The 16,686-nt window shown below is 36.1% G+C and overlaps 2 protein-coding genes across 3 annotated transcripts; both read right to left on the bottom strand.

Annotated features, from left to right (window-relative positions):
- Positions 1 to 518: 518 nt before the first annotated feature.
- LOC106391078 (zinc finger protein CONSTANS-LIKE 3) lies at positions 519 to 11,075 on the bottom strand. Of its 2 annotated transcripts, none has more exons than XM_048756410.1 (2): positions 10,307 to 11,019; positions 519 to 912 (listed from the first exon to the last, which is right to left on the bottom strand). In XM_048756410.1, exons 1-2 carry the CDS (start codon positions 10,937 to 10,939, stop codon positions 574 to 576), a joined length of 972 nt encoding a protein of 323 aa, XP_048612367.1. In that variant the 5' UTR covers positions 10,940 to 11,019; the 3' UTR covers positions 519 to 573. The 2 variants fall into 2 exon arrangements, with proteins under 2 accessions (XP_048612367.1, XP_013687100.2); XM_013831646.3 differs by lacking the exon at positions 519 to 912 and adding an exon at positions 9,752 to 10,222 and having other exon boundaries at positions 10,307 to 11,075.
- Positions 11,076 to 13,713: 2,638 nt separating this feature from the next.
- On the bottom strand, positions 13,714 to 15,911 carry LOC106391079 (ADP-ribosylation factor 1). Its single transcript, XM_013831648.3, has 8 exons — positions 15,656 to 15,911; positions 15,530 to 15,568; positions 15,387 to 15,449; positions 14,871 to 14,889; positions 14,649 to 14,760; positions 14,349 to 14,396; positions 14,063 to 14,193; positions 13,714 to 13,980 (listed from the first exon to the last, which is right to left on the bottom strand). The coding sequence occupies exons 1-8, from the start codon at positions 15,756 to 15,758 to the stop codon at positions 13,947 to 13,949; spliced, it is 549 nt and encodes a 182-aa protein (XP_013687102.2). The 5' UTR covers positions 15,759 to 15,911; the 3' UTR covers positions 13,714 to 13,946.
- Positions 15,912 to 16,686: the final 775 nt, after the last annotated feature.

The following is a 16,686-nucleotide window of genomic DNA, read 5'->3' as shown; positions in this document are numbered from 1 at the left end:
AATATAATTGTTATTTAAAGATATCAAAACTTTTACTAGTCTAATTAAAACTATGACGAAATTTAAAATCGTGAAAAAACTGACAAATAAGCAAATTAACTTTTCTCTAACAAACAATTCTCTCAAATAGTCATTTTTAAGTTTTTGTCACAAAAATAACATTAAAAAACGACTAAAATAGCTTCTTTGATTTTGAAATTTTTAATTTTTATTTTTTAATTTTTGAAAATTTGAAATCTTATCTCCAAAACTACACCCTTTAACTTTAAACCCTAAGTCTAGATTAGTTAACCCTAAGACAAAAAATGTATTTTTACTCTTTAATAAAGATTATTTTGGTTATTTTCTTCATCGAAAACTATTTTTCTGAAAAAAAAATAAAAAAAAATCTAGCATAGAGAAATTTTTCAAAAAAACAAACAAATTAACTTATTAAATAATAGTATAGATTATTCATTCGTGTTTTTGGAGTGATACTACCTTGCAATTATATCCGTTTTTAAAGTTATTAGTAAAAATTAAAAAGTTAAAACCATTAAAAATAACCGATACTACCATCATCATCAATTTTTTTTACAACGTAACACTGAAGAAAGACTCAGAAACTCGGGACCACTCCGAACCCGCAGTAGACTCCGAAGTCGCCTCCATCATTAACTCTTGAATCAGTTCGCTTAGCAAAACGTCCTTTGAATCTTTGATCCTCGGCCTCACCTCGGCGTATGCTTTACGTGATGCGTACCTAATCGTCTTCTCGAACTTCCGATTCCTCCTCTTCTCTCTATACCTCAAAACCCTAGCCTCCCTCTCCGCCGGAGATAGCTGCACAGCTGGTGTTGCCGTCGTTCTTGATATCTCCGTCACAGCTCCACCTTCAGGCACCAACGGTACATCTAAGGATGTTGACGAAACCTAACATTAATTAACAAACACAAATCAATCAAAGTTTCCAAGATCTGACTAGCTTCTCTGGCGGGCATTCAAATGAGTCGAAAGCAATAACTTATATTCTCTCCAGCTTTTCATTCATCTTCTTCATTAGTTTATTAAAGTTCATCCAACTTTTAATGAAATGACACTAATAGATTGTAACATGATGAACAACTTCATTCGGATTTCAGTATAACTTTCCTTGTCAATTGATCATCAGATGTTATAAATCCATGATATGGATATGTGGATTGCCATTAACCATCAAGGAGGTTTACATCCGACCAGACTATCCGGTCCGTCTACACCCGTCTCCGGTCCGTCTACATCCGCCCGAGACTAGTCAAGATGAAGACTCATTCAACCGGAGCATTTATGAGCTTTGACCAAGACTATATCTTTGTGGTCAATATGTAATAAATGTGTAGATACTCTCCTTGTTGTAAACCCTTATGAACCTCCACTATATATTGATAGTGAGAGCTAATGAGAAAGACACAACTTTCACAACAACACTTCTCTCATATTTCTAACACGTTATCAGCACGATTGTGCTCTCCACCTGAGAAATCTCTCTCAGCCGGCGATCCTTTTTCCGGCCAGCTCCTCCGGTGCTCAGCCTTTGCTCCACCGGCGCTCAGCCTCCTCTCCACCAGGCCACCTCTCTCTCTCCGCCGGAAAACTCCTCTCTCTCTCAAATTCCGGCCAACTCTCACGGTGGTCCTCTCAGATTCTTGTGGTGAAAGAAGGTAAACAAATCAAAACCTTGAAATCTATAGAACACCATTATGTCTGAAACAAATCTAGGATCTATATGAATCCATAACTTATAAACAATCTATGGATTTAAAATATTGATCTTGTTTCTATGATCCATATGATCCATATGAAACTTGATTCTAAAAGTATCTTGAATCCATAAAACTTAAAATTCTCTAAAGGTTCTATGTTTCTCTAAAAAACTTATAAACTTATCAAAATACCTAAAGATCTACATGAATCTTGTTTATAAAAACTTATGAATCATAAAATTATTAGAGAAAGCTTAAACCTTTTTGATTCAATCCTTTTGTTTGGCCATTTTACCAGATGTGATAAACATAAGTGTATAATCTGGCCAAAACAAAATTCCATCAATCCCTTGTTGTGCCATTTTCGGCCAGAACTCCTAAAATCAGTCAACCCATCAATAAAATCGAAATTAAAATCATTCATTGCATATCCTTGACTATTAATATTTATTTTGTAACTATCAAAGTTTTAAAAACCTTTTATGATTTTATAAATGCATAATCGATTTTATAAATGCTTGTTTGAATTTATTAAGTGCATATCTTTGACTGAAAATTATTTCTAAAGTTTTATAAGCCATAGTCTTGTTTTAAAATTGATATGTCATAAGGTAGAATAAAATCTGGTTGAAATCATTTGATCATATTGTTAATTAAACCAACCATGAACCGATTTTATATCATACTGAATTTTGATCACATAAGTTTGCTAGTTAAAATAAAACTTGATCTAGTTTCATCCTTGAACCTGATTCTATGATTAAATTATGAACTGATCATTTGTATACCTGATAGTATCATTTAGTAAATCATTAGATCGAACTTGAATCATCCATGAACTGACCTTTGCATGCATCCAACTATCATATTGTTAAAACTGGACATAGGTATCACATAATTGAAACCAAACATACATGTTCGCATAGCTTTAGCAATGATGATACTAGTGCGTCTGAAGTGGTTCATGTTGTTTGCATCTAAATGATTCACACTGTTTGCATATAGTTAGACAAAATCGGTTTCCATTTAAAATTTAGTACATTTGCTTTATTCAAAATTATAAACCAAGTTTTAACCGATTTTGAAAATCTACTTTGGTTTACAAATATCTTGAACATTATAAAAGTTATTTGTCTTGTCCATGATGCATTTTAATCCATCCATATTGATTGACAAAATTTTTATCTTAATACATATAAAATATTTTCTGAAAATAAAATGCATAATAAACCATCAATCTCCTTGGCATATAAATTCAAATCCGGAATTATATTATGAATCCTTACTCCTTTATGGATATTTGATTCAGATGTCGAAAATCAACAACCTTGAATATGCTTCCCTCAATCTCTCCGGAGATAATTACCTCCAATGGGAGCTTGATACCAAAATCCTCTTAAGGTCCAGAAACCTTGGTGATACTATCACTGAAGGCACTGAGCCATCAGACAAGGATAATTACAAGGCACTTGTTGTCATTCGCCATCACCTTGCTGAAGGTCTCAAGGACCAGTATCTCACAATTGAGAATCCTCTGGAACTTTGGACAGAGTTGAAAACCAGATTTAATCATCAGAAAACTGTGATATTGCCAAAAGCCCTTTATGATTGGAGAAACCTGAGAATCCAAGACTATAAGTCTGTGGAAGAATATAACTCGGCTTTGTTCAAAATAGTCTCAAAGTTGAAACTTTGTGGTGAGACTATTACTGATGCTGATATGTTGGAGAAAACATTCTCCACATTCCACACCAGCAATGTTGTGCTTCAGCAACAGTACCGAGAGAAGGGTTTCTCCACTTATGCTGCCTTAATCTCTTGTTTGTTGCTAGCTGAGCAAAACAATGAGTTGCTCATGATGAACAGTGAGCTAAGGCCTCCTGGTGCTAAAGCATTGCCTGAGGCACATGCGGCCGTAGAGCCAAAGGATGAGACTCCAAGAGAGTCATACCATGGTCGCATGAGAGGCCGTGGTAGATGGCAAGGTCGTAACCGTGGATTTCAACCACGTGGCCGTGGATTTCAACCACGAGACCATCTTGGTCGCAGCCAATCATTGGCTCGAGCTCGACCAAATCTGCTTGCTATCGTTGTGGGATGACCAATCATTGGGCTAATAAATGCAAAACTCCCCAACACCTTGTTAAGCTCTACCAGGAGAGCATAAAGGGCAAGAACTCTGAGGCAAATTTGGTCCATTATGATAATGAGAATGATCTGGACCATGAGGATGATCAAGCCCATGGCAGAGATGGTCATGAGGATTTTGAGACTTCAGACCTCCTTACAAGTGGCTGAATATGAAGATTTCGATATCATATTGCTTTTGTTAACCTCATTTTAAAGAGTGCCAATATCAATACTATAGCAGGCACGGCCAGCCTTATTGAAGGCCATGGCCCGGCTCACTTAGTGATGCCTAAAGGCACGCATTTAGAAATTTCTAATGCATTATATTCTCCAAAATCAAAGAGAAATCTGTTAAGTTTCAAAGACATTCGCATGAATGATCTACATGTTGAAACTAGGGGCGAGGGAAAGAAAGAATTCCTCTTGATTTATGAAAATGCCCAAGGCCATAAGAAAGTCCTAGAGACTATCCCTGCTATATCAATAGGCCTCTATTGTGCCAATATAAAATCGAGTGAGGCTAACACTTCAATTCCTAATGAGTTCAGAGAAGCCTTTAAACAATGGCATGAAAGGCTTGGCCATCCTGGCAGATCCATGATGCGCAAAATAATCTCGAGCTCAACTGGCCATTCCTTGAAAGATAGGATAACTATCCCTATGAGCATTACATGTATTCCATGCTCACAAGGAAAATTAATAATAAGGCCATCACCTGGAAAGGTGAGTAAGGAAACATTAAACTTTCTGGAAAGAATACATGGTGATATATGTGGACCAATACACCCACCTTGTGGGACATTTCGATATTTTATGGTCCTCATTGACGCATCGACCAGATGGTCGCATGTTTGTCTATTATCATCTAGAAACTTAGCATTGGCAAGACTATTGGCACAGATCATAAGACTGCGAGCCCATTTTCCAGATTTTCCACTAAAGACTATACGTCTTGACAATGCAAGTGAATTCAGTTCCCAAGCTTTTAATGATTACTGTATGTCCATGGGGGTAAGTGTGGAACACTCCGTGGCACATGTACATACACAGAATGGATTGGCCGAATCCTTCATTAAAAGAATCCAGTTGATTGCTCGACCATTACTCATGAGGTCGAAGCTACCAGTATCAGCTTGGGGACATGCGGTATTACATGCTGCTGAATTAATACGCATAAGGCCATCCAGTGAACATAAATATTCTCCATCCCAATTACTCTCGGGTCATGAGCCAGACGTATCCCATATCAAAACATTTGGATGTTCTGTGTACGTCCCTATTGCACCACCACAGAGAACAAAAATGGGACCTCAAAGGAGGATGGGAATATATGTTGGTTTTGATTCTCCAACCATTATTAAATATCTTGAGCCTACTACTGGAGATTTATTTAAGGCCAGATATGCTGATTGTCATTTTGATGAATCAGAGTACCCAACATTAGGGGGAGAAAATAACAAGCTGGGCAAAGAAATTGTATGGAATCAAACATCCTTATCATGGCAAGATCCTCGGACTCAATCATGTGATTTAGAGGTCCAGAAAATAATTCATATGCAAAAGCTAGCTAATCAATTGCCTGATTCCTTTGCTGACCCGAAAAGAGTGACTAAGTCCTATATACCAGCTTGTAATGCACCAATAAGTATTGATGTCCAAGATGGACACAATCAAGTGGCTACAGAGTCTAAAGCACGTCTTAAGCGTGGTAGACCAATTGGTTCCAAAGATAAAAGACCTCGGAAACTAAAGAAAGGTGCAAAAGAAACCGAGGTCATAGATTGTCCAGACAAGGCCGAAATGGCCATGCCTAAGGTACCAACCAATGAGACTCGGGACGCCGAGCCTCATGGTACTGAAGGTGCTAATGATGAGATCTCAATTAATTATTTAATGTCTGGGACAAGATGGAACCGGAATGATGTCGACATCAATGATATATTTGCATACCAAGTAGCCCTTGATGTTATGGACTTAGATGAGGATCATGAACCCACGTCTATACTAGAGTGCACTCAAAGATCAGATTGGCTCAAATGGAAAGAAGCCATAAACGTGGAGTTAGAATCATTTAAGAAAAGGAATGTCTTTGGATCGATTATCCGGACACCTTATAATGTTAAACCAGTGGGATATAAGTGGGTATTTGTGAGGAAAAGAAATGAACATGGTGAAATTGTAAGATACAAAGCACGGCTTGTTGCACAAGGATTCTCACAAATACCAGGCATCGATTATGAGGAGACATACTCCCCTGTGGTGGATGCAACTACATTTCGATTTTTAATAAGTCTGGCCATCAAAGAAAATTTGGATATGCGGTTAATGGATGTTGTAACCGCATACCTTTATGGTCCACTGGATAACGAAATATATATGAGATTACCAGAGGGTGTTGAGCTCAAAGCTAATAAAGGTTCTCGAGAAGAACACTGCATAAGGCTGAACAAATCCTTATATGGACTTAAGCAAAGTGGTCGAATGTGGTATAATCGCTTAAGCGAATACCTTGCCAAAGTTGGCTATAAGAACGACCCTATCAGTCCATGTATCTTTATAAAGAAGTTTGCAAACAATGGATTTGTTATCATAGCAGTGTATGTTGATGATTTGAACATCATTGGAACCCCTGGGGAAATCGCCCAAACAGTTGAATATCTCAAGAAAGAGTTTGAAATGAAAGACCTAGGTAAAACTAAAGTCTGTTTGGGGTTACAACTTGAGTACATAAAAGGAGGAATCCTTGTGCATCAAAAGGCATATACAGAAAAGTACTCAAGAGATTTAACATGGACCAGGCTCACCCATTGACCAGCCCAATGGTCGTGAGGTCCCTTGGAGTGGACACTGACCCATTTCGTCCTAAGGACGAGAATGAGAATGTCCTGGGTCCAGAAGTGCCTTACCTCAGTGCCATAGGAGCGTTACTGTATTTGGCTAGCCACACTAGACCAGATATATGTTTTGCCGTGAGTCTCCTAGCCCGTTTTAGTTCATGTCCGACCCAAAGGCACTGGAATGGAATTAAACATATCCTACGTTACCTTCAAGGAACTAAGGATTTGGGTCTATTTTATACCAATGAAACCAAAGATGGTTTAGTAGGCTTTGCTGATGCAGGCTACGTATCTGATCCACACCATGCACGGTCCCAAACCGGTTATGTGTTCACTCATGGTGGTACTGCAATATCATGGCGTTCCATGAAACAAACTATAGCAGCCACATCATCAAATCACTCAGAAATCTTAGCCATGCATGAGGCAAGTCGTGAGTGTGTATGGTTGAGGTCAATGACTCAACACATCCGATCAGATAGTGGAATGGTCGAGGACAATGGTTCGACCATCATATATGAGGATAATGCAGCCTGCATTGCTCAACTCAAAGATGGGTATATCAAAGGTGACCGAACCAAATATGTACTACCCAAGTTCTTCTTCACACATGAGTTGCAGAAAGCCAAGGAGGTCAGCGTCACTCAAATCCGGTCAAGTGAGAACTCAGCCGACCTCTTCACCAAGTCACTTCCCACCAGCACATTCAAGAAGCTTACGCAGCAGATTGGCATGCGAAGACTCAAGGACCTTCAGTGATGTCCAAATCAGGGGGAGTAATGTGTGTTGTACTCTTTTTCCTGTCCTTGGTTTCCCTTTTTACCACATTGGGTTTTGGGTTTTCCGGGAGAGGTTTTAATGAGGCAACGTTAGCACATTACAAGCCCGATATGGTTATGGCATCCAAGGGGGAGTGTTATAAATCCATGATATGGATATGTGGATTGCCATTAACCATCAAGGAGGTTTACATCCGACCAGACTATCCGGTCCGTCTACACCCGTCTCCGGTCCGTCTACATCCGCCCGAGACTAGTCAAGATGAAGACTCATTCAACCGGAGCATTTATGAGCTTTGACCAAGACTATATCTTTGTGGTCAATATGTAATAAATGTGTAGATACTCTCCTTGTTGTAAACCCTTATGAACCTCCACTATATATTGATAGTGAGAGCTAATGAGAAAGACACAACTTTCACAACAACACTTCTCTCATATTTCTAACATCAGATTAACTTTTGGCATTTCTGCAATTGTCACTATTCTGCCTTTTGAGATTCTAATATGTTTTTCTTTTATGTGGATTTCAAAATTTATCTTTCTTTTTATATGTGCACGGATTGAGATATTTATCAAGCGGAGTAAAGAAGATGGGGAAAGTTGGCGAGTGAGTACCAAGACTGAATCCAAGATACATAGCGTCTGAGTGAATCAAGGATGTGGAGACTTTGATAGGCTCTCACATTTAAAACAGAAGAAACGTTTGACCACATTTAATCTTCTTATTGGAAAAGAAACTAATTATCACGAAAGCTTAATACTATGAAAAGTACAACTGTTTACCACTCGGATAGCTTTTAATTAAGCTTGTGTGGTGCAATAGATCATTTTATTCGCATATGGAGAGTTCCAACAACCTGGAAAACAAAACTAATCATTAAGATATCTGTAAATTCAAAGCGAGACGACTACCTTTTAATTACGTTTGTGCATGCAGAGTACAACAACAAAAAATACTTGTATATAAAGCTTGGAAACCACAATGAAGTCGGAAGAGAAAAGCAACCAAATAAAAATAGTTGTTAATGATGGATAAAGAGCAAAAGAAGATTTCGAAAGAAATGATTAAAGAGATGGAAGAAGTTTTGAAAGAGAAGAAGGAAGAGGTTAAGAAAGTACTGAAAGAGAAGAAGGAAGAGCTGAAGAAAGTAACCAAGGAAATGGAGGAAGATCTGAAGAAAGTAACCAAGGGGGTGACTGAAAAACTGAAGGAGTTTGAGGATACAATACAACAAGCACAAGAAGAATTGGATAGGGTACATAAATTTCATGTTCTCGAGAGCTAATATGTGTTTTTATTATGTGTGTTTCATTAATCTATTATCTTTCTTCTTATGATTGCAGGAATTGAGAGATTTATCAGGTGATGGAGTAAAGAAGATTACAGAAGCTGATGAAAAGCCCTTGGAACAGGCTATGTCTTGCTTGAAATTGGAGGAAGCCCTCAAGGATCCAGCTGATGCATCTGCAAGTGCACAAGTGCTAAACCAGCGTCCTAAGCGAGTGACAAAACCGAATCCAAGATACAAAGGGTCTGAGTGGGTTTAAGGCTGTGAAGAGTGAGACATCAATTGGTTTTTAATAAGTAAAATGCAATAATTTTGTTTTTTAAATTTATTAATAATATAATTGAGAAACTTTTGAGACAGATGTTTTCTTACGTTGAGAAATTGATTCAACTAAGAACATGAGGCCAAGTCTTCTACTTCTGTTAACCTTGCACAATATCCAGTGATGTTTAAGGCAATACACCTTAGTGCATTTCAACAATTAGTGTTAATTGGCAAAGTGAGTAAACTCAAGAAAATAAATAACAAACTTTCAGCAAGGTCGGGTCAGTTCAGGAGAAAGGCAAGATCACTGATTGCAGTAATGAAACATACCGTAGCATATAGGTTACTTATCTCTATCTCTCGCAAGAGTTTCTGATCGCTCCTCTATCTCTGTTTCGACAAAGACCCTAAACCTTGTTGGTTCGCACTTGCCCCAATTACCGAACATGAAATGGTACCAATCCATGCTTTTCCTTAGGAACATCCCGGATCTCTAGTTGTCCTCGTCAATATTGGTTCAAAGATTTACCGTTTGTAACTAAAAAGATAAGCAAAAAAGAGTGTTTGATGTATCTTAAATAGAGATCCGTTTGGTGGGTTTGTTACCACTTACCACAAAGACCAAACAGAGAGGAGCTTTTTATGGTCCAAGATCTTAAATACGATGGACCGCAGTGAAACCTGGTGGCGTTGAATCTTCTGCCATATTATGATTTTGCGAGATGATGGAAGTAATTTATAATTTATATTTGCTGATTTGATATGGTTTTGGAGTGACACATATCAGTTGTTCGACGTTAATAAAAAACATTTTAACTATTAAATATTTCTCTAATAACCGTTACTTTAGCTACCATCATCAATGTTTCTTACAAGAACACACTGAACAAGACTCAGAAACTCGGGACCACTCCGAACCCACCGTAGACTCCTCCGTCTCCTCCATCATTAACTCTTGAATCAGTTCGCTTAGCAAAACGTCCTTTGATCCTCGGCCTCACCTCGGCGTATGCTTTACGTGATGCATACCTAATCGTCTTCTCGAACTTCCGATTCTTCCTCTTCTCTCTATACCTCAAAACCCTAGCCTCCCTCTCCGCCGGTGACAGCTGCACGGCTGGTGTTGCCGCCGTTCTCGAAATCTCCGCCACAGCTCCACCTTCAGGCACCAACGGTACATCTAAGGATGTTGACGAAACCTAACATTTAACAAAACACAAATCAATCAAAGTTTTCAAGATCTGACTAGCTTCATCTCCACGAGTGAGAGAGAGAGAGCTTACAGTTTGATTAATGCAGCTGAATCCGTGTGGGAATGTTGTTTTGGAAGCTGAGATGTCGAAGCTGAAGTAATCTTCGCTGAGAAACAGAGCTTTGGTCTGAACAGGAACGACTCCGTCGTTGCCGGAGCTATTCTCCGACGCCTCCATCTTCGGATCAACAACCGCCGAGTAATCAAGATCGGCAAACAAGTTTGGGATCTCTACAACTCCTTCCTTGACACTCGAGTTAGGCAATAGCCAAGACGCAGCCTCCATGCTGACGTCAGCATCTTCAGTGTTAAGGAAATTGGCGGAGGAGGAGGCGGATTTGGCGGCCGATGACGATCCTCCCTGAGCAGAAGGAGCGTCGTAGAAAGGCGTGACGGGGACGCGCTCGTGGCGGCGGGAGAGTGGGTTAGCGGAGTGGATGTCTCGGTCGCACGTGACGCAGAGCGCGGCTGCGTCGGCTTTGCACGTGACGTGCGCGGGAGATTGCTCGCAGACTTGGCAGAGCCAGACTCGCTCGTGACGCGAGGCGAGTTTGTTAGCTGAGTGGATTTTTCCGTCGCATTCGCCGCATAGGAACGCCGCGTCCGCGCGGCAGAACAGAGTCGCAGCCGCGGATCTGCACGAATCGCACGGTCTCGACGCCATTGATTAACGTTTCTCTCTCTCTCTCTCTTCACTTTCACTCTCTCTCTATTAAAGACAGAGGAATCATAAAATAGAGTCAGCTTCTACGCTCCTGACTCTTCATGGTCTGAAAGTGGCGCTTGTGGCGTACGCGCGGGGCTCAAGTGGGCCCATGGAGATCTAAGAATAGCCAATAGAGTAATGACGTGTTAGCAAACCTTAGCCGAATAGTTGAAAATTAAGACATTGCGGAGAAGTGGGGAAAATTGAAAGTACATGTATCGGTTTCGTGTTCTTCTCACGGACTTTCACGTAAGGAAAATGGACATAGGAGAGGTGTGGAAGATAATTAAATTCTACTCTCTCTTCGTTTTTGTTTGCCGACGCAAATGATAATTAGACAGCTTAGCTGTTAGATAAGAGTTCATTGTAGCACCATCTTTGTCTGCATTACCAGTAACTTCAAAGTGTTTTAAAACATATTGATTAAACTTTTTCGTGTAATTATATTCATTTGGTAATTTTAAAACCTTTTTTGGATGAGTGAAAAATGAGAGAGAATATGCAACTGATTGATAAAATCAAGTGGTCCACTGAGATTTAATTTGGGAGCAGAAGCATGTGTAAAGGCCACACAGATCTTTAAAGCAAGAACTGTCGGTGTTCGTGTTTTGAATTCAATCATTTTTTGGGTTTATTGTGGGTTTTACTCTCTAGACGTCTTCTTATCGTTTTACTGGACTGCGAACAATATGATTTAGAAAATATATAAAAAATTTGCTAAAACACTTTTAAAGTTCTTATACCAGTGACCCATTTTCACATCAATCCTAATTTTTAAAAATCATATGAAGTAGTTTCCCAAATTATTTGTTTAGTGTTCAACTAACACATTTAAGTACGTTTGACATTCTCCAGTTTACAAGTTTATATTAATGTAAACTTAAGCTATTGAGTATTGAATTATGTTTGTTCTGTAACCGGCAAATTTAATTCGAAAAAGAAAGAAAAGTGGAGAAAAACTTGATGAGGCAAACATTTGTATAAGTTTTTTAATTAACTTGTCAATAAGTTACAAATTCTTAAACTCGTATTTATAAGCGTAAAAAACCTGATTTAGGTCATCGTTTGATTAACAATGTTGTTTGGTAACAATGGTCAGTTAAACGTGCAGACATTTTACTCTGAGAATCGGGGTCAGCAACATGAATCATATCATGTTTGGACTCGGGTGGTAACACATCGAAGTCCGAAAACCACTAGTACAAACCTCTAAGCTGTATATATAAGTCATGGTTAATAGAACGAAATCATTTTAAAAGGCGAAGCCGTTGAGTAGATGAAGATGAGTTTAGCCACTTCCCGACTTCAATGCATTACACAACCTAGAGAATATTACCAAGATTGCAACGGGTTTTGTTTGATGTTTTAATTTAATAAAAATCATAAAATAATAAATCATTTACTATAGTATTATGATTGTTTTTTTTCATGTTGTTTGAAATTTATTTTATAATAAAAATCCGTTTTCACAGATAAGTTCAAGTTAATATTTGTATTTTATAATCAAGGCGCATAAATGAGTTGTTATAAACTTTATACTAAGGATTAGAAAAAATACTATACATAAACATTTAAACTAAAAACAATCCTAAATAAGAAATGAAAAGTAAAAAAAGATGAAAGTTAATTACATCAATCGAATCAATGACAACATTATATATGTTCTTATGTACTAGTTTAATGTATTATTAAATAAGTCTTTAAAATTTTATTTTGCTAAGATTTTTTTAAAAAGGAGAACATTCTATTTTACAAATCTCTTTTTTATTTACAATCTTATTATATAAATCTTATTATTATTTACTGTCATATAACCTAGTACAATTATCTTCTGTTTAGAATTTCAGAAAAAATATATTGCTATCAAATAATTATTTTTAGTTATTCATAAATATTTTAAAATTGTTATTTTTTACAATTCATATCAATACTAATTTTACACTTTTTTGTTAATTAAATAATTTTTAGTATCATGTTCATCATCAAACACTCTATTAAAAATATTATCAAATAAATTTTTACAATTCTCTTTTGGTTAGGACTTAAAAATATTATAAAAATTATTTTATTTAGGATTTTTTTTAACAAATAATCTTTTACTATTATCTTCTGATTAGGATTTTAATAAAGGAAAATTACTATTAAATAATATATATAATAAGAATTTTAATAAAAAAAAATTTTGTTAATATATTAGTATATATATTTTTAATTATTAGATAGATTAACACATATCACAATCTTAAATATATAATTGTTATGTGTCGCGATCATTGTTAATAATCAACTTTGAAGAACAAAGTTTTATATAATAAGATTTAACTATTCCTAGTAAAAAAGGCATCTTCCCACTGTTAAGAAACTTATAAAAAGGAACTATATATATATATATAATTTTTCTTTTTCTTTTAAGGAACTATATTTTCAGCTGGGAAGTAAAGGGAATCAATATTTTCGCCGGCAATTTCGTGAGTATCTCGATCATCACATATAGGAAGGAGCGGTTCTTCATTGTCAACTTACTACTGAGATTTCATGGTGGCTACAAGCCTACAAGACAAGCCCAAGAAAAATCTCCAACTTAAATAGGTTCTTAACTTGTCGTCAATACAGTTAAAAAAGGTTTTACCCTGAGCTATAGCGGCTAAGCAATCAAAAGTGTTTTGGTAAAAAAAAGCTTTATTATATAATTTAGATTATAAATTAAAACTTTTCGGGGTATTCTTTAAATCTGCAGAAAATTTTCTTAGATAAAGTAAACATGTTATATCTCTTAAGGGTTCCAATCACAAATCCGTGTAGAGTGTTTTTTCTTTTCTCTCAAAAGGAAACAAAAAAGAGTAATAAGTGAACATGTCATTGATATTAACTCTTTAAAATGAAGAACTAAGCAAATTACTAAACATAAGTAAAGAAGATAAGATACAATGTTGAGGGGACGACGAGAAAGTGTATGAAGATGAATCTACCCACTTCCTGACTTCAATGTATTACTCAACCTGAAGATCAAAAAATGGACAAGAAAGATGAATATTTTAAAACCAAAACGAACATTGATGTGATGTAAAATGTAGTGCTTACCAGTCCAAACCCTCGAAAAGCCCCTCGCCTTTAACAGCACAAGTTTTGAAGATTGCCCATTGGCGACTCTTTATCTTATGCAACTCCAAGGCTTCTGTCACAGCGGCATCATCGAGTGCACCAGGAAGATCCTGTCCAATTGGTTTAAGGGAAACTCAGTAACAAGTTTTATTACCGGAAATGCTTACAGAGAATGAAAATAAATATTCTTCTTCATTTACAGGAATCAATACAACTTCCAGATGACTCAACCAAAAAATTATTCAGAAGAGCTACCATTACTAACCTGCTTGTTTGCAAATATGAGAACCACCGCTCCTTTCAATTCCTCTTCCTGTAAATCAAGGTTCAGAAGAGAGCCAGAGTTAGAAGAAGAAAGTGTCTATAACAATTCTTAACAAGAAACTAAACCAATATAGACGGCCAGAAAGCTCTCGCTGAATTATCTTGAAAATAGTTTTTTTTTTTTTTGATGAAATGTTAAATTTATTAATCATCAATGAAAGGAATGTTTATGCACAAAGGAAATTAGAACAGAAAACAAAACTCTTGATCCTATGAAGAGGAAGCCTCAGCAGCATTTTACCTCCAAAATTGCATGAAACTCCTCTTTTGCCACCCCGATTCGATCTGTGTCGCTTGAGTCAACAACGTAGATCACTGCTTGTGTATTCGGAAAATAGCATCGCCAGTATGGTCTGTCACAAAAACAAGTAGATATTTTGGAAAACACATTAACAACTAAAACTTTTGATTTCATGCAATTTCCATTGTTCCAAGAAATGATAAAAAGATGTCATTAAGCTACCTGATGCTCGTTTGTCCACCTGCCACAAGAAAACTCTAGTTAATATATTTTGTCTTCCACGGAACCAATTCATTTATTCAAAAAAATGTGAAACGTAACTTAGCAACTATATGTAAAAATCTACTGAACAGAAAACTTAATATTCATGCACTTATGCAGAGCATTCAACAACCTAAATAGCAAGTAAAACGTGGTACTAATCGAATCATCACTTTTTTTTTTGTTAGAAAAACGCAGAGCTTTTTGTCAACCGATATTCAAATACATTGAATTATATTCTTAAAGCCTGATTAGCCAGAAGAGAAAATATCATGGAACATAAACTTCAGCTCATGAAGGATATGTAATCTAAAGGGTCCAAAGTCAAACAATTTTCTGATCACTAGTTCGATTAATTGATCCATAGACAAACATTCCAATGATTCACATGTGTGACGTGTCACTCAATCATCTGATCCAGTCAACATGGAAAATGCTTAACAAAAAATAAAGCATACATTTTGTTAGGAAACGAACCTAAATCCCAGACCTGAAACTTGATATTGTTGTACTGCACAGTCTCCACGTTAAACCCAATAGCTGCAAACCAATAATAGCAATCTCAAAATTTAACAATTATCAAAAAAATCAGATCCAGAGATGAGTGAGAGAGTACATACTCGGAATCGTGGAGACAACTTCCCCCATCTGAAGCCGATCTGTAATTTAAACATCAAATTCACTAAAATAGACAAATCTAAATCACAAATACAATATAGATGGAGAGAGGGGGAGTGATGTTTTACAGAGGATAGTAGTTTTGCCAGCATTGTCGAGACCGAGGACGAGGATCCGAGCTTCTTTGTTGCCAAACACTGAAGAGAACATCCGCGTGAACAGGATTCCCATCTTCTTCTTCAGATCAGATCAAACGATCTAAGACTAAGAGAGATTCTCCTCGACCATTCGACCTTCTTCAGATCTTTCTCCTCTTTGAGAGTTAGTGAAAACAATCCCCCGAGAAAAGGACGACAATATACGTTTTAAAAATCATATTATTATAATAATGAAATAGTTGTATAAACTATGAATTAAATGTAACTAATAGTAATATTAAAATTTTATTTAATTTCTTAGTTGGATGAAAGATTTAATATAAAAGATTTTTTATAAATATTAATACTAGGTTTTCAAATTTTGATATATATTATAGTTGTTAGGTAATAGTTGTAGAAAATATTTTGGTTTAAAGTTCTTATAAGTATAAACTATGCTACAGTGTATATAAATTAGAAAATATAAAATATATTTATAACTATAATATCTAAATTTTAAATTTTAAAGATTTTTAATATTGTAATTCATTATATATATATTTCAAAATATATTTTGGAAAATTTGCTTTTTAATTTATCCATCCATAACTCTAACATTTTTTGTGACGCCAAAGACCGCTACTATTCCGAGATGATAGTAGCAAAACCAATTGAAACCTAACTTTCACTAAATCTAAGAAATTAAATACATATTAAATTCAAGTTTTGATAGGTTCACAAAACGCAATAACATCAAAATAAATTGTTTGAAATACTATGTATTGGCTACCATATAAAAAAAAAAATTTAACCAAAAACATTTTAACATTTGGGTTTAGAATTTAATAAATATGTTTAGGATTTAGTATATTAAGGTGTGGAGTTGAGTTAATAAAATCTTATAAATGATTATTAAATATTTAGAGAACTTATGAAAACAGTCAACATATAAAAATAAATTGGAAAAATGATATCAAAAGTTTGTGGTAAAATTAAAATTGTCTGGGACTAACGAATCTTTT

The sequence above is a fragment of the Brassica napus genome, chromosome C4 (assembly GCF_020379485.1).
Source record: "Brassica napus cultivar Da-Ae chromosome C4, Da-Ae, whole genome shotgun sequence".
Lineage (NCBI taxonomy): Eukaryota > Viridiplantae > Streptophyta > Magnoliopsida > Brassicales > Brassicaceae > Brassica > Brassica napus.
Note: the sequence above shows the minus strand (reverse complement) of the source record. Positions and strands in the feature narration are given on the sequence as shown.